This window comes from Sardina pilchardus, chromosome 8 (genome assembly GCF_963854185.1).
Source record: "Sardina pilchardus chromosome 8, fSarPil1.1, whole genome shotgun sequence".
NCBI lineage: Eukaryota > Metazoa > Chordata > Actinopteri > Clupeiformes > Clupeidae > Sardina > Sardina pilchardus.
In genome coordinates, this window is record NC_085001.1 from 30,700,866 (window position 1) to 30,720,827 (window position 19,962).

The 19,962-nt window shown below is 42.3% G+C and overlaps 2 protein-coding genes and 1 non-coding gene across 5 annotated transcripts; all 3 read left to right on the forward strand.

Annotated features, from left to right (window-relative positions):
• Positions 1 to 893: 893 nt before the first annotated feature.
• On the forward strand, positions 894 to 10,635 carry sytl1 (synaptotagmin-like 1). 3 transcript variants are annotated; one of them, XM_062543553.1, is made up of 15 exons: positions 894 to 1,132; positions 1,526 to 1,629; positions 2,383 to 2,525; positions 3,720 to 3,834; positions 4,353 to 4,419; positions 4,757 to 4,793; positions 5,084 to 5,175; positions 5,425 to 5,502; positions 5,591 to 5,757; positions 5,965 to 6,067; positions 6,282 to 6,437; positions 7,170 to 7,248; positions 7,705 to 7,801; positions 7,931 to 8,136; positions 8,839 to 10,635. In XM_062543553.1, exons 2-15 carry the CDS (start codon positions 1,526 to 1,528, stop codon positions 8,976 to 8,978), a joined length of 1,584 nt encoding a protein of 527 aa, XP_062399537.1. In that variant the 5' UTR covers positions 894 to 1,132; the 3' UTR covers positions 8,979 to 10,635. The 3 variants fall into 3 exon arrangements, with proteins under 3 accessions (XP_062399537.1, XP_062399539.1, XP_062399540.1); XM_062543555.1 differs by having other exon boundaries at positions 4,353 to 4,407; XM_062543556.1 differs by lacking the exons at positions 894 to 1,132; positions 1,526 to 1,629; positions 2,383 to 2,525 and having other exon boundaries at positions 3,753 to 3,865.
• A 1,533-nt stretch (positions 10,636 to 12,168) lies between these two features.
• On the forward strand, positions 12,169 to 19,613 carry zgc:110239 (uncharacterized protein LOC550326 homolog). Its single transcript, XM_062543557.1, has 11 exons — positions 12,169 to 12,402; positions 12,778 to 12,837; positions 13,105 to 13,197; positions 14,029 to 14,201; positions 14,332 to 14,581; positions 14,763 to 14,958; positions 16,500 to 16,687; positions 16,856 to 16,947; positions 17,613 to 17,774; positions 18,861 to 19,050; positions 19,292 to 19,613. The coding sequence occupies exons 1-11, from the start codon at positions 12,348 to 12,350 to the stop codon at positions 19,477 to 19,479; spliced, it is 1,647 nt and encodes a 548-aa protein (XP_062399541.1). The 5' UTR covers positions 12,169 to 12,347; the 3' UTR covers positions 19,480 to 19,613.
• On the forward strand, positions 16,172 to 16,306 carry LOC134089772 (small nucleolar RNA SNORA54). The gene has a single exon (XR_009940130.1). It is a non-coding gene; the product is annotated as a small nucleolar RNA SNORA54 (small nucleolar RNA).
• Positions 19,614 to 19,962: the final 349 nt, after the last annotated feature.

Below are 19,962 nucleotides of genomic sequence, written 5' to 3' on the forward strand. Positions count from 1 at the left end.
TTCCGGCTTTGGCTGAACATGGATTTTTCAGGAATTTGAGAAAGACAAGTTGCTGCACAAAAATGTCTGCAACGTTGGCAGGTCTGGTACTATACCAACTTGGAAACAGATTAAAGGAAGATTTTTAGAGGGTAGAAGGTTTTTCTGTTCCCTTTTGTGAACCTGCACCAGATATAAGTTTAGGAAATATTGCAGTTGGCAGTTTAGAAAAGTTTGTGTATATAGCATGCAGTCTGTTGCATTGGAGCTGTTCGGTGTCTCACATATTTTCACAAAAGGCAGTAGTCTTCTACATTTGGCACTAAGAACACTCACTCTGAGGTTTTAGAAAACACTGAAAATGTATACAGCTTTATTTTGACTGATATTTGCAGTACAGAAACCATGCAAGGGGATACCATGTAAAGCATGAACTGTTGGCCTGAAAAGAATGTGTTGCGTCACGAAATACAATGAAATGCACAGAAGTTCTCATTGACTTCATTTCAAAATTCTGCCAGGGCTATATGTACTGTAGGTTTTCTGCTCCTAAGATTGGTTGAGTCTGATTTGCTTGTCAGATCTGTAGAATTGTAAGGAAATGAGGCTTTCTCTTCTCAATTCTTGATTGTGAAATGTGGAGAGCTATAGATTAGTTTGATATTGAAAAATGAAACTACAGTGTCACATGTCATTAAACATTCTTTCTGTGTGTGCTTGAATGTGCATATTTGTGTGTCTTTGTAAGTGTATTTAGTGGGTGAGGACAGATAACAGTTGACAGTCCCTGGTTACACCCATTTCTAAAGCCGGACCTTAATATCCGTCTGTGGTGTTGGTGGGGTGTGGTTTAAAGGTATAAGGTGCTTTGATATTTGTTTATTTATTTATAAACGCTAGCATATGAAGTAATCCTGTACATGTGCTCAACTTGACAGCACTCTGTTGCACATGCCTATCCATGTCCATGCAGCGGTCCAGTTCTTGTTTTCAAATCCTCCGGGTGGGCGGATGAGGAGAATGGGCTAATCAGGCAGAAACCAAACTTTAACTCTGGGGAGACAGGCAGCAAGACACGGAAGCAACAGACTGGAAAAGCAAGCTGGGAAGCAAAGTGGCCAACTCTCTGGTCGGTGGTGATGATGAATGCAAGGTAAATCTAGAGCTTTCATCCCACTTCTCTCTTTCTCTCTGTCCACCCCCCCCCCCCCCCCCCCCTCTCCATGGCCCCCCCTTTCCCGGGTGTTGACAAGTGCTTCATTGTGTTTGTGGTTAATGGCAGTATGGGAGAGGAATCCACACTTTTGTCTCTGGTCCGTTGTTTGTTCACTCAGCAGAGGGGTACAGACTTCTGGTTGGAAAAGTTTGAAGTTTCAGTTGCATGTGTGCACATTCTCAAGTGTCTGCACGACTTTCTGTGCACAGGATAATTTTACACCCTAAGTTGTTGTGATTGGGGATGAAGGGATTGTATTTATTTCTTCAAATAACTACAACATCTCTCTCTATATATATTTTTCTCTCTCTCTCTGATTGCATTTATCAGATGGAGGTTGAATTGGGGGAGTTGACAGATGAGGAGGCAGCAGTCATCTTGGATGTTTTGGAAAGAGACAAGCAGTTGCAGAAGCGGGAGGAGAGGAGACTAAGGTTTGTGTTTGCATTGGATGTGTACACATACATGCACAAGTCAATACATGCATACAAACACACACTCTGACACGCAAGCTAATATCCCACACTAGTTATGATAAGGGGAATACTTTTGTTTGTACTCTTCCAGACTACCTTCCAATAGTAATGCGCCACTGTTCATGTGAAAGCCGCAACTCAAAGTTTTTTAGACGTGCTAAATCACTATTTCTGGAATAATTCTGGAATTGTGGAATTTACTGGCTTTACTCACTCTCACTCACCCTCACTATTGGGCAGAGGCGGACATTCCGGGTTCAGACACTAAAAGTCCTGCCAAGTATTTGATCCAACCATTTAGCAAACCAGCTCCTCCTAATTAGCAGCCAGGTAGATCAGATAATTAGTGATACATATGACCTATGTTCGGTGCACAGGTAAAAAGAATATATGGCTGGCCTTTTACTTTCTGGAACAGGGATGATGTCCGCCTCTGATATTGGATTGCTTAAAAATGATGGTGGGATATTGTCAGGTGCAACATGTCTCTGTCCCTCAGATGAAAGATCACAGTTGTCCTCTTTTACAAGACCTCTAGATTGCAATGAACTGCAGTCCTATGCTTGGTTGTGATTAGAAAGTGGGATGAAGTGATGAGACCCTTTGCTGTGTATCAGACATTGTTCTAGGGTCAGTTGCTGAATCTCTGAACATTTGACAATGTGTGCGTGTGCGTGCGTGCGTGCGTGTGTGTGTGTTTACCTGTGACAGCCAACTGGAGAAGACAGAATGTGACCCTCTGCGCCTGCGCTTTCTCTCGGGCACATGGTTTACTGAGGAGAGGGACAGGCGACACCAGAGAGGTGGAGTGGACATAGTGCATGACTCCATTCGCCAGAAGAGACGTGTCAAAGGTCATGTGCTCTCCTACCCTCCTACCGCTAAGTGTGACCTCACTGATGAGAATGTTAACTGATGTATGTTAATGCCTGTTAATATGGTCATGTTAACGTCTGACATGTTTTTAGGCCTCCACAACTTACAATTAGAATAGCCACACAGCCTGATCATATTTATTCGCTCATATTTATTGATCAATATTTCGTTACACAGCCTTTATTATTTTGATTTTAGCTACATTTCTGGACGTTATCAGATTATTTGACTATTTGAAAAAGTGCTATATGTTATTAACCTGACTTTCGCCAGATCCTGTAGTTCGCTGTCTGCTTCACACAAGGATCTGGGACTTCTCGATAGGAGATGTATTTCTGAAGGCGGGTCCTTGTAAAACATCCTCGCATGTGATTCGATAAAACCACTTGCCTGTTATCTTGAATGACGTGCTAGGCTTCTTCAAGCTCTTGCCAAACCCGGTCGGAAGAAGAGTAAAAACATCCTTGCCACCAATAAATGTCTTCAAAACTATTCTCTGTTAATCTTTTAAAGAATGAATACTCGATAGATTCGACAAAACGGTTGAAATAGCAGAATCAATGTCAGCACAAGACTCCTCGCTGCGTGCCGCCATTGTTATTTGAATCAAACACTCGCTTCGGCGCTCCTGATTGGTTGCTTATTTTTTGATCACTGGCCCAGGGGTTTGGATTGCCCTCGCGTCCAGACCCTTGTGTGGAGCTCAGCGAAACGCCTCTGGTGGAGCATGGCGGAACTACAAGGGTCTGGCGAGAGTCAGGCTAATATGTTATGCCACTTTGTAAATAATGCTGGGATGTTTAGTGTTCTGGGGAGTGCAGAAAGTGCTTGGTGATTTTAAGTAATCATGTGTTTAGAACACTCATCACGACATTCCTAAATCCAACGAGGAGGTCGTTTTACATTTTGGTGAGGTTTGGGGGCAGGCTGGCATTATCGTTTTGTTTCTTTCTCACAAAGTAGATTGGTAGTTAGATGTTAAGTGAGTGAAAATGCAGTGGGCTAGCGATCCTACTGAATGAGTTGGAGTTTCCCAAAATTAGAAAGGCCATCACAGGCCATATTCAATAATCATTGTGCGATAAGGATCATCACATCAGGATTGATCAACTCTTTATACACTCGGATAAACCTTCAGGTTTACTGAACTGTCTGTTTGGAATACCCAACAGACATTCCTCTGACGACTGTTTTTGAGAAGCAGACAGACATTGAATGTAAGCAGACAGCTGAAGAGGATGATGATGGTGACCGAGATGAGGAAGAGGAAGAGGAGCACAGAAGGGGGTGAGAAGTCTTGGATGTATCATGAATTCAGGTCATAACTCTTATCAAGTTGGTTACATTTCCTCATTTTAATGCTGGTTGACTTACAAATGAGTTAGTTTGCAGTTCAGTTCACGCATGTAATTGGCACAATAGTAAATCGATTAAAATAAAACTGTTTCACTGTACTGCACTATTTGAATGTATCTATATTCTTCAGGGAAAGTAATGTAAATGCTGTACAGATTGGTCTTGTATGCAAGTTCCCTCTGCTGCACTGTATATGTGTATATTTTCAAGTTTTGAATATAAAAACAGTATGCAGCTTCTGTTCAATTGTATGCAATCAATCAGAGCCTATTCACTCTTAATAAACCATTTGCTAAAATGTGTCACCATTTGAATATGTTGCTTATGCTTTCTTGTGCATTTGAGGGAAGGTCCTGTTTAAATTTCTTGATATAGTACATTAGAATAGTGCTAATTCAATGTGCTCTTCATTTGATGTTTTGTTTCATTTGTGTCTTTTCCCATTGCAGTTCCGAGACCAGGGTGCCTCCCATACCTCGGCCAAGAGTCAAAACACCTCTGCAAGTCTGTGTCAATGTGTGGGCTCAAACCATACTGTACTTTCATGCTCTGAACACTTCATAAGCACTGACTTTTCTTCCTTTGACAAAACTTTTTGTTTGTTTGTAAAACAAGAGGACAAGGGCATTAATATCATCCATTCAGTCAATTCTGATCATAAATACTTCACCATAAAACGTGTGCCATGCACGCTCTATCGTTTTGACCAAAACATTAGTACACCTCAGTTCAGTCTTCTTTCTAAATCACAACAAACACAGCCATGTATGATTAATTATTCAATCTGTTATGTTAACTCTTCAATTTTGATATCTCTATGACTGATGTTGAACATTTGTTTTGCTTTTTACAGTGTGAAGATGAAAATGATAAGAATTCAGAAAGCAAAGGTACCGTATCTATCATTTGCTCTACTACATTGTGTTTGACTATGCTTTTATCCTAGCTGACAAGACTATTTGTTCCAATTTGCCACTACGCCACTATGTTTGATGACTTCATGAAATTGATATTATATCATTCAATTAGATGATGCACTGCTAGAATTATGCATATGTTTAATGTTTTAGATGTTGTAGTATGCAGAATGATGGGAGACTAAAATAAAAGGTAGAAATGAAATGAAGAACAGCTGCAATAAAGACTTAGATGAGATAACACTTATGAATGTTCTATCTAGTCTCCACACATGGTGATGTGTCTCTAGTAGGAAGAGGTGAGGAAGAAGACGCTGAGGAGAGCATCTCTGAGCCGCCGCCCTCCTCACTGCAGGTACACACACACCCAGAGCCTCTACACCAGATACCACCTGATAGCAGACGTTCAGACAGTCTCTCTCCTGAACAACAACACCACACAGTCCGATTAATGATTACTGAAATAACTGATACAGTGTAAGACCTTGATGTTATCTGATGTTAAACAGATCATTTGTAAAAAAGTACAATTTTAGAAATAGTCACACGTTTTAATCTGTGACTGTGACATTGTGAATGACAATGTTTGTATTTGTTTGTGCAGGACACTGACTCCATCAGCATTTTGGAGCTTGATCCAATCAGAATTGGCTCAACCAACAGTTTGCAGTACAATACTACGGTAAACACCACCGCAACTGTCACTCTGTCTGTCTGTCTCTCTCCACTCATAACATAAAATGAATATCTGATGTCTGCATGTGTTTCAGTGGAATGGCAGTGTGACAAGTTTGATGAGTGTTGGGGAAATCGGGGATGCGGTTGTGAGTGGACGAATCCAGTTCTCCCTGCAGTACCACCACCACAAGGAGGAGCTTGTAGTGTATGTGTATCGCTGTCAGGATCTTGCGCAAGCCCGCAGAAACCGCACAAACCCGTGAGTACATTTCGAGAGAGAGAGAGTGTGTGTGTGTAAGAGAGAGAGATAGAGAGAGAGAGAGAGTCACATGTCTATCACTCTCTCTCGCTGTCTAAGTCTTTGAAAGCACAAGCTTCTTGTAATGTATTTCTGAAATGTTTTATTGTTGTGTACTTTGTATCTACTGTATGTACAGTGTGTGCCAATAGATCATATCTATTGTAGGTATGTAAAGGTCTATTTGCTGCCGGATATGTCCAGTCAGAGTAAAAGGAAGACAACTGTGAAGAAGAAAACAGTTAACCCAATCTACAACGAGATCTTCACAGTAAGTCCCCTCCAGTCCTCACATTAGAGATAAACCACTGTTCCTCATGCCTATCCCTCTGTTCTTATTTCCTTTACATGTACAGAATATGTATAGACCTACAGAACATGTACAGACCTAACACATCCTCTTTTAACTCCATCTGCATCTGCAACTCCATTCCCTCAGCATGAGGTGGTCTGTGTGGTTATACTCTTTGTTTTTTCTCTCCCAGTATAAGGTAGCTGACATTAGGGGTCGCGTTTTGTCGCTGTCCGTGTGGCATACCGAGGCCCTGAGGGCCAATGTGTTCCTGGGGGCAGTGGAGGCCCAACTGAACCACTGGGACTGGGAGAAGAGCCAACCCGGCTGGCACTCCCTACAGCCCAGAGTGAGTCCAGCCTCCTCCCACCCATCTAGGAACCATGTCAATGTGACTCCTTACTAGACCTCTGAGTGTGTCCATGAGTGCAGTGAGATGTGAAAATACAGTGCCTTCCAAAAGTATTGGAACGCATGCTTAAAGTTAATTATAAAATCATATTTTGGAAATTGATCTTAATGCCTTTAATGAAAAAAATAGGAAATATTCAACCTTTAAGGACATCAATTTTCTTTGTGAATGAATAATGTATTGTAAATAAATAAATGTTTTCCTTAAAATACAGGGGTCATAAGTATTGGAACGCCCATGTTAAATTCCCATAGAGGATTTTTATTTTTAAAGACCAGTTAGTTCATGGATCCAGGACACTATGCACCCTGATAAAGTCCCCTTGGCCTTTGGAATTAAAATAACCCCACATCAACACTATACCCTTCACCATACTAAGAGATTGGCATGCTTTTATGTCAGTTATTAGCTGTTAATAAATTAGCTGGGTTGAATTGCATTGAGCTCAATGAGAGCATCTAATAACTGACATAAAAGCATGCCAATCTCTTATATCATATCTAGTCATAACGTTTTTCATTATTTTATTTTACTTTGACTTCTGTCTTGTGAACAATGATTAACATTCATTCTCTAACTACTTGCCCCTATTCCATACTGTCACCTCCATCTCCCTCAGTCTCCTTCTTTATCACTCTAAACCATCTTCTTTGTGCTCCTGCCACCCAGTTCCTCATGGATCCTGCCATGGGAACTACCACAGGAACCATACTGCTCTCCATGAAGTTCGTGCCATCTGGCGCCGAAGGTACACACACAACATACTAAGAACAAGTGTGAGAGAATTGGGTCTGTGTTTCTGACCAGTGTTGCCAGGTCACGTGAGCAAAAACTAGCAGCAGGTCCCTGAAATAAGCCCTAAAGAAGCGACCCAAGTAGCATCCCCTCCCCGAACACCTGACGTCACATTTTTAGGGCGGTCATGTTAGAGGAGCCTATATAGTTACCGTGTAGAGTCGATGCAGAGGCATACGTTTAAAATGGCCTTTGTGTACGTGTAGACTTCGTGTGGATTCTACGCAGAAACAACAAATACGAAGCAAGCCCAAAAGAAGCGAACACATAAAATACATGCCCCCAAAACCGCAACCCGCAACTTCACCGAACAACAAGCCCAAGCCGCTTATAATAAGCGGACTCTGGCAACACTGTGTCTGACTCTTGATTTGTTCCTCCCCCTTTACCTCTCTTCCTCACCTACTAGGCTCTGGCCTGCCCCCTACAGGAGAGTTGCACATCTGGCTTAGGGAAGCTGCGGTCATCTCTTCAAAACACAGAGTTCCCAGCACATTCGTCAAAAGGTACACTGTTGCACACACAAACACACAAATTCACATACCCACTCACACACACACACACACACACACATACACACACAGACACACTTGCTAATAAGCATCCCAACCTTGTCATTGTTTCTGTGTGCTCAGCTGTGTGTTACCAGATGAGAACCAGTCTAGTGGCCAGAGGACTCGCGTGATCAGACGCTCAGCGTCTCCGGTGTTCAACCACACCATGGTGTACGATGGCATCCACGCGTCTGACCTCACACACATCTGTGTGGAGATGACCGTGTGGGACAAGCACGCTCTCGCCGCACACTGTTTGGGAGGAGTGAGGTTCAGCACAGGCGCCGGTCAGTCGCACACATCATAAACGACGCATACATCTTTTAAGTTGTATGTCTGTATTACCATATATACCTGAATATAAGACTAGGTTTTTGTCCTAAAAATAGGTTGAAAAACGGGGGGGTCGTCTTATATTCGCCATATAATCTAGACAAAATCACAGGAGAAAGGGAGAAAGCGGGGGAAACAGTAGAGGGTGCTAATACAATAGGCTTATTATTAGTGACAGTGTTATGAATTAACTTGATGGCGCTGAAAGCTGCCAAAGAAATTGGAGTCACGGAATACAACGTTCGGAGGTGGCGAGCACCAAAATGATGACTAAAAAATGCCCACTCATGGATAAATTAATCTAAACATTTAATGAATGGTGTTCAAATGTTTTCTTCCAATCAATTATCACTAGAATCAAATAAAATAATAAGTTTGGAAAATGGGGGGTCGTCTTATATACAGGGTCGTCTTATATTCGGGTATATACGGTAGCTTAAGTTAAGTGCAATGTCTTGTTTGTGTTCTAGACTAGTACATACTGTATAGTGTATGTACAGAGATTTGTGGTGTGGTATGCAACCTTTGTGCTGTCTTTTACTGTATATACTTGTGCTAGGGTGTTTATTGCACTCCATATGAACATTTGCAAGAGGTGCACAATGAGTTCTGCTTCCAGTAGTCCCACCTCACCTATTTGGCTTTTCTGTGTGTAGGTGTCAGCTATGAGCAGACAGTGCTCTGGATGGACTCATCGGAGGAGGAGCAGAAAGTGTGGATGGCAGTCATGAACAATCACAACCGCTGGGTAGAGACTGCTCTCCCACTAAGAACTGACCTACAGCCCTACACCTGAATCTAATTCTTAGGCTTACATTTGCTTACTTGCACTTAGAACTTTGAATGCCAGTGTTATTCGTGCCACTCGTGTGATGTATAAGGGGGGAAAGAGCAGGCATGTGAAGTTGAAGAATTTTGGTAGGTGAATAGAGTGAGGCGTCTCTTTAACCTCTCTTCTGTAACACTGACATTTCACAAGGATGAAGATACAGTAAGGCACGGTCATAAAGAATCATGTGCAGATATGTAATGTATGACTTGCTCTTAGTGCTTTGTAGAATTAATCTCCGAGTGATGTGTGATTGCTGCTATAGAACTATACTGCACAAGAAATTTGAAGCTCATTGTCTTCACTTGATTTTTGACACACACACACACACACACACACACACACACACACACACATGTGCACTCATGTATTGTGACTCAACTACCAACCGTACCTCCTGAATCGGACTCACTGACTCAAATTCTTGCTATGGCTTAGCTATTTGCCCGGCAGTTTAGAATAAAGGTGGACAAGTACAAGCTTGCTAATGCTCATTTTCAATGATAAGAATTAACATTTTCAAGCATACCTTCAAAACATGCTCATGTGCCGTTCCACAGATTTTATTTTTTAATCCTCTCAGCTCTTGCGCCATTTTGAGGTAATTTCTGTTTTAGCTAGTAGTTGGTTCAGTGTTACAGTCAGCTAATGAAGCTTGTCAGGCGCAATCAACACAGAGCAGGGAGATGTTAGAGGGGGGCACCACAATTTCTTTTTTGTTAATGTAGGAAAATATACTCTGTCTACTGTTTGATTGAGTAAACAGTTATTCAAATGAGCAAAACTACTGTTATTGGTTCCCAAAGCACAGTATGTGATGTGTACCACCTCTGTCACACAACAACAGTTTTTGGTGTTATGATATCTACAGTAGGAAACCTATAGGATGAATTGGCCAATTGCAAGGGTCCTGCACTGACAGGGGCAACATAGTGATCACTGTTACAGTACATTTACTATGACTTTTAATTTAAATGTTGATTGTTTTAACTTGATGTCAACCCTGTTTATTATCTCATTTATTTATTTTTTTCATGGTCAGTTCCAGTGAACTGCATTTACATCTGAGGACTCAGATTAGGCTACTGTCATCTGATGCATCTGAGCTTTACTTACTGTCTCACACTCTTACCCCTTCATACACAGACTCACATGCATACCGTTGACGGAGGTTGCCATATTAAGGTGCTAACCAGCACAACTGATCAGTTGGGGTTCAGTGTTTTGCTAAGGACACTGACACATTGAATCAGCAACCTTTCTATTACTGCACACTTTGTTGAGAGCAACAGAATGTCGTCCGAAAGTTTGGCAAAGATTAGCAGACAAAAAGGTACTTTGCCATTTCAGCTATTTGGTGGAATTTAGGGAAGGAAAACAACCCAGAGTCATTGTTCACATGACTAATATGAAACTAAGAGTCACCATGTACTTGAACAACAATAAGTACGAGGCCCACAAAGGGACTTGATATGAAGATGAGAATTCTTTTTTTTAAAGCAACACTAAAGCACTTTTCTTCTGTCGCACACACGCTATTTGTTTATCCAGCAAATAACAGACAAGGTAGAATATGTTGCATGATTTTATGAAAGTATGATGTATTGCGACATCGAAGCAAGTCAAATTTGTAGATTCTGATGTCTCATTTTATCAAACTACAGATACACTACCCCACCTCGTAAAGTTACATAGTACGGTTATAGCCGATAGAGGGCCGCGAAGTGAAAGCAGAAGTGCCATTCACCCTGTTACAAGTTGATGAACCGCTGAAATGATTTTGGAAACATTATTTTAAAGTACGAAAAACTCTTTAGTGTTGCTTTAATCTTCTATTGCGTTCCTTCACAATAAACTTTGCATTCCTTCACATGTTGCGTTCACTCATAATAGTTTTGCATTCTGCATTGCAAGTCTAAACTATTCTGAGGGAATTTAAAACTATTGCGAGGGATTTTTATTGCTGATGGCATGGCCTTGGTGGCCGACCTAACAGCTGAGCTTTCCCTATCCTCAGACAAGCCGCCTAAACAACATTGCCTTTTGGTTTGATGAGAACTCTGGAATTTAACATCAGTAAGTCCATAGAGCTTTGTTGTGAGGGTAGCTGGGTACCTGATAGTGACAGACCTACCACACCCTCTCCCAGACAACTCGGGCAAGAGGGGCAGGAAGTGGCACAGGTGGAGCTCTTTAAATACCTGGGCACAGAGATCAACCACCTGTCGTTCATGCTGATGGGGTTTATATAAAAAGCCCAATTGTTTGCATGTTTCTAGTGAGAAAGCTGAAAGGTTTCCGACAGAATATTCTAGCAGTAGGCTACCACATACTGTATTGATCCAATCCTCACATTTTACATATTGATAGAAATTGGTGTAGACAGATGCCAGAAAAAACAGACAAGATTCATCATGTGTAGCTACAACCTACATATCTGGCACCTCTCAGAACAATCTCAGTCATTTAGGCCTACAGTCATTCAGTTGGCACATTTAGCCTACATGAAGACTATAACAAAGGATTCGTTAAAATTAAGGTACGATCACTGACTGCATCAATGCCAGGCCTCTATGAGAGTCAAACCCAAGTCAATGTTATGTGATGTCAGATAGCCTGTACTGTTGATGAATGGTGGCCAATGATTACACTGTTTAATATAGGCCTAGGCTACTACAGCGAATGTGGATCCATGAGAAACTTGACTTTGACCTTGCTGTAAGCAAGAGAATACAAATAGACCTAGACCTGGCATGTTATTTTTTCTTTCAAACACCTTCTCTTGAAGGTGAACGATGTGTATTTTTGTTACGAGTTTAATCTTTGGTATTTTTGACGACTTAAATGCAGGCTTATTAGGCTACTGAGCAAAACTTAAAACCCAAACGGACAGTCTTCCCACTGTCCAGGAGAGGGGGTGGTTGGATCAATGGAGGGGTTTAGGTTTAGAGTCTATAACTTTCCAAAGTTCATTATATAGGCCTAGAGCTGCGCAAAATCAGACATTCTCTAGCTGTTTTAACGAGTATCAAAAGTCTTGCAGCTTCAGATAAAACTCACTTCTAAAGATGTTCGCTGTCTCAGCTGTAGGTCAGCTGATCTATCAGATGACTTTCAACCTCCTTGTCATATGACCTACTCCTTAACCGCGCGTCTGCTCAGTCTGTGTCCGTGTTGTTGATGTTGGAGCGACATTGCAATGAAGCAACATTGCATTACGAGAAGCGGTCAACACTGAAGCTCTGTTATCTGTTGGGTAGCAACATTGTTAAAGTCTAGCATAGCCTACTTTTTGTGACCAGTCTGTCTTCGGCTTAGCAGGGTTAATGTAATCGAATGCTAACAATGCAGACCATGCTCTTGTTCGCATTTCTTCTGTTTGCCGTGGAAGGTAGGTTGATTGACGGTTAATATCAGTAGGCAATATGGTTTATTAAGATTTTGCTGCTGTTCTGGCGAACCTTATATTCCGTAGGCTACATTCATTGAGGCTCTGTGTTTAATCTGAATCGAAAGTGTGATGAACTGTGTGTTATGGTTTGTCACACATTTTGAGGAACTGTTCATGATGATTCCTTCGCAATTTGCTGTCAATTGTCATAATCAGGACAACGTAGGCCTACCATGGTTCAGCTTCATCTCTCTTTGGGCTCTGCAAACGTATTGGCTCACTATTAACACGAGATTCCATTTGTATTTGTACTGACTAAGTTTGGTGCTTCACTTTAACCTTACTGATGAAAAGCTCGTGTTCTTGTTTCCGCAGATATCCAAGCCACACCCCTTCGTGCTGTGCCAGACTTTGGACAGGCATATCACGTGAAAGGTCTCCCTGCAATCTGTTTGTCTGTGGTAGCTTAAATATAGACACAACTGTCCTACCCCTGAATTAAAAAAAAACAGCCAGCTCTGTTTCTAAAACCTTTACGGTCATTTTATAACCTGTAATACTCATTCACTTATTTCAGTGTATTGCTGTGTTCAGTTTTGGATCCTTTATTGCTCATTTGCCCTTTAAAGCAGCCCACTTAAAGCTGTGTTGGGATTGATGTGTCTATCTGACTCATAACTGTGTTTGTATGCATGTGTGCAGGAGTCATCTCTCTTCCTTATGCGGAGATCAAGGAGCCCTTTGAAGCTTGGTTTGATTTGAAGGGAGGTAGAAGCCGGGTCGACTATTACCATGGTAAGCAGACATGCTCTATCTGAATTCCATCTCCAAAATGGGGAAGCACTCTGTGGCACCCTTGTGTAACCTGAGTTGTGAGAAGCCCAGTGCTGCACTCGCTGGACTAGGAAGACCCCAGAGAAGGGAAGACTGTGCTAGTGGGTAAACCTGTGATATTGAGGAACAAGATTTTCTCTCAGTTTACCATCTGTCAGTGAGGCTCTCAACCTTTTGGGGGCTAAGGCACACCAAAAGTCAAACCGAAACACACCAAGGCACACAGACTTATGGCTGCTGATTATAGGCGGTCACACACACACGTCACACGTCACATGTCAAACATGGGCTTTGTCTTTCCTTTTTTATGACCACAGTGATCGGCATACTGTATGTTCACATGATGTTGACTGAGCTTTTTTAATTAGAATATGTCATTGATGCATTTAAGAATACCCTGTTTCATGAGCCTGGGGTTCACATTGGGTTCCTCAATAGTCCATGACCCCTCCCTCTGCCTCACGGCACACAGGTTGATAACCACTGTGTATTTGAGGGACAGCTCGTCAATCCCACAATTTGACTGTAGGGCATGAGTGTTGACTTCATTAAGCCCCAAATCCTGAATTGTGTTTCTGTTCACGCCTGAGTTATTATTAACCAACATGTGAGTTCTACAAAGTTCAAGAGAGTTAAATGAAAGAATTGATAACAATCTACTTGAGTGCACTCAGCCATTCCTGCTGCCAAACTAGGGACTTGCACAAGTCTGTTTTTATCTATTTATTTCTAGAAAACCAAACACATGTTGACTTTCACACGCCAACTCTCACCCTGTCTGTTTCTCACTAGGTCAAGTCTCTACCTACCAGCTCAGCGGCCAGAAGCCTGCTGGAGTTTCTTACAAGGTAACCCCTGTTACCACAGAAACGGAAATGAACGTCATGAAGTGTTTCCAGGTCAATGGAACTAAGGAAGACCCAGTCCTGCCCCAAGGGGCACTGCCAGACACAAGAAGCTTCCAGGTGTGTGTGTGTGTGTGTGTGTGTGCGCGCGCGCACATGTGAGAGAGTTTTGACTATTTAGGAGAGTTTTGAACCCCTTGAATTTTGATGATGTGTTTTGATTATGTTTAATATGTGCGTTTCTGTGTAGTTTGTGCGGATGGACTATTTTGCTGGGGTCCTATGTGAGGTGTGGCAGAATGTCACTCAAATGGGCCCTAAACAAAACACCTACAGCCTGTGGGTGACCCGCCCAGAGGGAGGACCCTCAACACCAACACCTGTTCACTATGAGATGATTGGCTACAACACCCTGCTGGGATCCCATTATGACAAGTACCTTTTGGACTACACAGAGTTCAGCACAAACACTCAGGATAAAGATTTCTCTTTACCTGAAGGTAGACGCATACACACGAGCACACTAGAGCAAAACACACACACGCACATACAGAGTACAGAGACTTAATGCCCAGAACACATTTGAAAATGAATCCATTATTTTGGTTGCACATTTTGGTTGCTTGGGTGTTTGTCCAGGAAAACATTTCTCCTGCTTTCTGTTATTTGTTATCTCTGTAGGAATGACCTGTGGCCCCTTCCCTGGCCCTGGAGTGGAGCACCGCTTGCTGGTCAATCCTATTCGAGACCTGCTGCACACGTCCCCGGTGGGCCATGCCCACCACCTCTTCGGCCATTTTAAGGACAAGTTTGCACGCCAGTACAAGGATGACAAGGAGCACGAGGAACGAGAGCACACGTTTGTCCACAATGTGCGGTGAGTTGTAGAAGCATGATTTGATCCCATTAATGCTCCTCACAAGCAAGCCTCTTCTGTGATGCCTTGCCCTTTATCACATAGCTTTCCTCTCTTACTCCTGTTGCTTTATTGCTTTTTATGTTCTATTTTTTTTTATTTCACGATGCGTGCTACTCACCAGGGCTGTGTATGTAAGGACCTCACCATAGGTTTCATGATGCATGCTACTCACCAGGGCTGTGTATGTAAGGACCTCACCATAGGTTTCATGATGCGTGCTACTCACCAGGGCTGTGTATGTAAGGACCTCACCATAGGTTTCATGATGCATGGGTCATGATGCAATACATCACAACATATTGCAATACTTTTTACCCAACATTTAAAAATGGAGCTGGAAACACAACTTGCTGTGCATCACCTGGGCAGTACAATATGTAGATCACATTATAATGATTCAGCAGGCAAATAATTAAAACATATTGCAATAGACATTTTTGCACAGCCTAATGCTTTAATAGAAAATATCGATATTTAGCGATATTGGTATTTCGATATTGATGCACAGCCGTACCATTTGCACAGAATCAAGTGACCGTTCTAGAAGAGTGGTAGCCAAGTGCTAAGTGCAGTGCACTATGAGATCTTGCATGGTTTTTAGAGCAATTTCATTTTTGTCTCATTATAGCCATCTCCCTTTGATCAGCTTGCTGCCTGCTCCTTGAATACATTGTGAAAAAATCTGGTCTCTGGAGACAACACAGGGGCTGTAAAACGTCAAACAAACACTAGGGCACAGGCTGTGTACCAAAACATACTGTAACAAGCCATATTTCAGCCAAAATATGTTTATGCAACAAGATGGGTTGGGTGTTAGTGAGCATGCACATATGTGTTGGGGGGAGTGAGAACTTGATTTAGTAGCATGCGTTGGAAAGTAGTGTTTTGTTTGTTTACGTGGAACGTCAACAGAAGTAACATCATTCAGGATCTCATAGTGCACCTTTAAGCATGGAGTTAGGAGAGGAGGTACTCGCTGAAGAGCTGGGTCTTCAGGAGTTTTTTGAAGATAGATGGACACCCTTCTCTGGTAGGAACTGGTAGTGCAATATGTGGTCAGTTAGTATACTTAAAGGGGACATTCAGTAGGAAGTACATTGCGACTAGCTGCATGCAGCAATGTAGGCATATACAGTATGATTGGCTAGATTGATGCATGAATCAGGAGCAGCTGCACTGTTCGTAACCTGCCTCAGCACCCTGTCTGAAGTTTGGGTTCCATTCCAGTGCCAGAGTAATTCTTCCAGTGAGGCAGGGGAGCGGTGCCTGTTTGTGCTGTCTCCCTGTTCACTCTCTGGGAACAGGCACTCTCTGTAAATGAGGCAGCCGTCGTGTAGCCGCGGAATGCCCCCTCTACTTCTGTGACTCAACGTGTGTGTGTATTTAAATGTCACCTGTTGAGGGTGTGTATTTTGGGCCTCTAGATGGCAGTCTTGTCCAATACATTACTTTCATGTTCTAATAATGTACAAATATGTTTGTCTTTGTATTGCCCTCAGATATGTGCACTCTAAGAACAGGCAGGGCTTGACATACACCCTAGCAGTGAATCACCTGGCTGATCGCTCCTCTGCCGAGCTGGCGGTGCTCAGGGGCAGGCGTCACCGGACACCCAACAGGGGTCTGCCTTTCCCCCAAGAGCTGCACAGTGTCACCCCCCCAGAGTCGCTGGACTGGAGACTCTATGGTACCTATTTCAGTCATGTCTATATTTCAGTCACTGTTTTTTGACTTTGACTTTGACTTTGTGTGTGTGTGTGTGTGTGTGTGTGTGTGTGTGTGTGTGTGTGTGTGTGATTTTAGTCAAAAGTATTCTTACTCTGCTGTAAGACAATATGTCTGTATCTGTGTGCAGGTGCTGTAACTCCAGTCAAGGATCAAGCAATCTGTGGATCATGTTGGAGTTTTGCAACAGCAGGGTCTCTAGAGGGCGCACTCTTCCTCAAGGTAACACCGCATTGCTTCAAACGTACAAGTAGGCAGCCAGGTGTGTCTACACATTTCTTTAATGCTGCAATGAACATTTTTGCTACATGTGCACACTCAAGGTACAATTTAACAAGTGGCAGTTCATAGTGTAGTTGTTTAGGCTGTCAGTACGTACTGTAGGTAAGTAATTGTCACATATGCATTTCTGCCCAGTGACATTCCCAATAGCTAGACTATTTATATCCCAATAGTCAGACTATTTACGTAAAATGGCTAAACGAAGGTATGTCTAACATGAGGAAAGATGGAGTTCATGGACTATATTTTTGCTATAGCTTGGAACAGCACTGAGACACCAAAAACAAAGGCATATTGCACTTCATGAATATCAATATGAAACTATTGGAGTTGGGATGCTCCATATAGAGTATGCTCACCTGGACCACCACAATACCCAGTTGTATTTGAATACATTTTTCTAAGTTCTGGGGAAACGCACCACATTTATTATTGAATTCAATTGGTGGAAACGTCCCATCAATAATGTATTGTGGAATCTTTGAGACTTTGAAACTAGTCATAGGGCAATCAAATCAAACTGGTTGCACCTGTGCTTAACTGACCACAGTTCAACTTCCTCCCATGTTTTCCCTCTCTCTCTCCTTCTCCGTGCCCTCGTGCAGACGGGGGTGCAGCAGGTGCTATCGGAGCAGATGCTGGTGGACTGCACCTGGGGCTACGGGAATAACGGCTGTGATGGTGGAGAGGAGTGGAGGGCATACGAGTGGCTCATGAAACATGGCGGCATCAGCACCACTGATGACTATGGAGCCTACACTGGCATGGTAGGTGACAAATGGACCACAGTGCACATTAAGATTAAAAACAACATGGTTATTTAGCACGATACATGGATTGTTGTGGTATATTCTGATATATCTTTACCCTTCAGTGCTGTTGGCATCAGTTGCCAGTATTGACCCATTATTTCAAGCAGAAAAGGTCTCACCCCATATTACCCAGTCATCAGCTCCACTGACATTTGATCATTTTACGGAACACTTTTGAAGTTTTGACAATTTGGGAAATCTAATCAATCCTGTTGTATTTAAAAGAAATTCTATGACCTTATGCAAGTTTTAAATGGTTCAAATGCTAGATGGGTTTGTGGAATTGGCATTTGGTTTAGTTTAGTTTATTCACAATACCACTTCAAACAAATATTACAGTAGGGTTTTAAACTTAAGATGGGTAAAGTGAATGGGTCCCCCAAAGAAGCTAGGGAAGCTTATAGGCAGGGGCCTAAAGATCATAGGGAAGGTAGTGGTACAGTAAGAGCATACATAGTACACCAAAACACTTAACATACATTCTTACATTACATACATATACAATCATACACATACATCCCAGCGGTCCATGAAGTGACAATATTTATATTAGATATAGGTTAGTAAAAGATTATTTTTTAGTTGTTTTTTGAAGTTGGAGATAGAGGGCAACACCTTAAGGCCCTCATCAATCCTGTTCCAAATCTGCGGCCCCCTACAGACAACACTCATACTAGTGTGCACATGTCGGCGCAGTTTTCCTGAGATTTGTGATTTAGTTCTAGTTGGGTATGTGTGCTGGGGACTGGAGATTGGAACAAGACTACTTAATCTAGGGTTGAGCCTATTGACAATTTGAAACATAAGACAGGCATTATGATAAACATTTAGCTCAGCCAGTCTTAATAACTGAAAACGATGAAATAGGGGATGGGTGGGGGAATTTATCTCTGACCTGGACAGAGCTCGTATGACTTTCTTTTGCAAAGATACTAGTTTGGTAAGATGGCTGGTAAAGGTGTTGCACCATATCACATTGAAACAGAAATGTTTATTTGTCTGTGTCTTTAACCATCGGGTGTACTGTATGTGTTTTCACAGAACGGTTTCTGCCATTATAACACCTCAAAGTTGACCGCCCGTGTGAAAAGCTACACCAATGTTACCAGTGGTGATGCACAAGCCCTGAAGGTGGCGCTCTTCAAAAACGGACCAAATGCAGTCAGCATTGATGCTGCACACAAGTCCTTCACCTTCTACAGCCATGGAGTCTATTATGAACCTGCTTGCAGTGAGTGACACACACACACACACACACACACACACACACACACACACACACACACACACACACACACACACACACACACACACACACACACACACACATTCTCAGCATAACACTATAATCATGGGCTATGGTCTAGTGATTGTCACACACTGCTATGTGTGTTATGAAGCCTTGCTAATATGACTAGGCATGTAGTCCATCTTCTGTTAGCATGCTTTCTGATTCTGGTTTTCTTCTGCAGAAAATGGCCCCGATGACTTGGACCATGCAGTGCTTGCGGTGGGTTATGGGGTGCTGGATAAGGAGCCCTACTGGCTGGTGAAGAATAGCTGGTCAAGCTACTGGGGCAACAGTGGCTTCATCCTCATGTCCATGAAAGACAACAACTGCGGAGTGGCGACTGATGCGACATATGTCACTCTGGCCTGAAGATCAAGGACATGTACGACTCCCAGACTGAGACACTGGCCTCCTGTGGGGACTGAGTCTTTTACTGTTTTAATGCAATGCTGAATGAGTGATTTTAACGGATCGTTTTTAATAAAAAACAAAATGATGGATAATGTCTGTCACATTTATTTTTACGTACAGTACATACACATGCATACTATTTTTGCCATCAAAATCAAGTGAAGACTAGCATTTGTGCATAAAATGGGAGTGTTTATTGGTTATATAAAGTACATGTCAAAGCCCATTGAAAGCACCTCTGTCTTTGGACCTAACCTAACCCCTCTATACCTAAGCAAATCACCATACACAGACCATGTATTGCATATATACTAACATTACTTCTGCATGCACTGTGTGGTCTACCGAAAGAGTTCAAGGGGATATCCCAAGTATGTGGTTTAGTCACTTACTCAGACTTAACGTGGCAAAGTTAGTCGTGAGACTAAGTGATCTGAACAC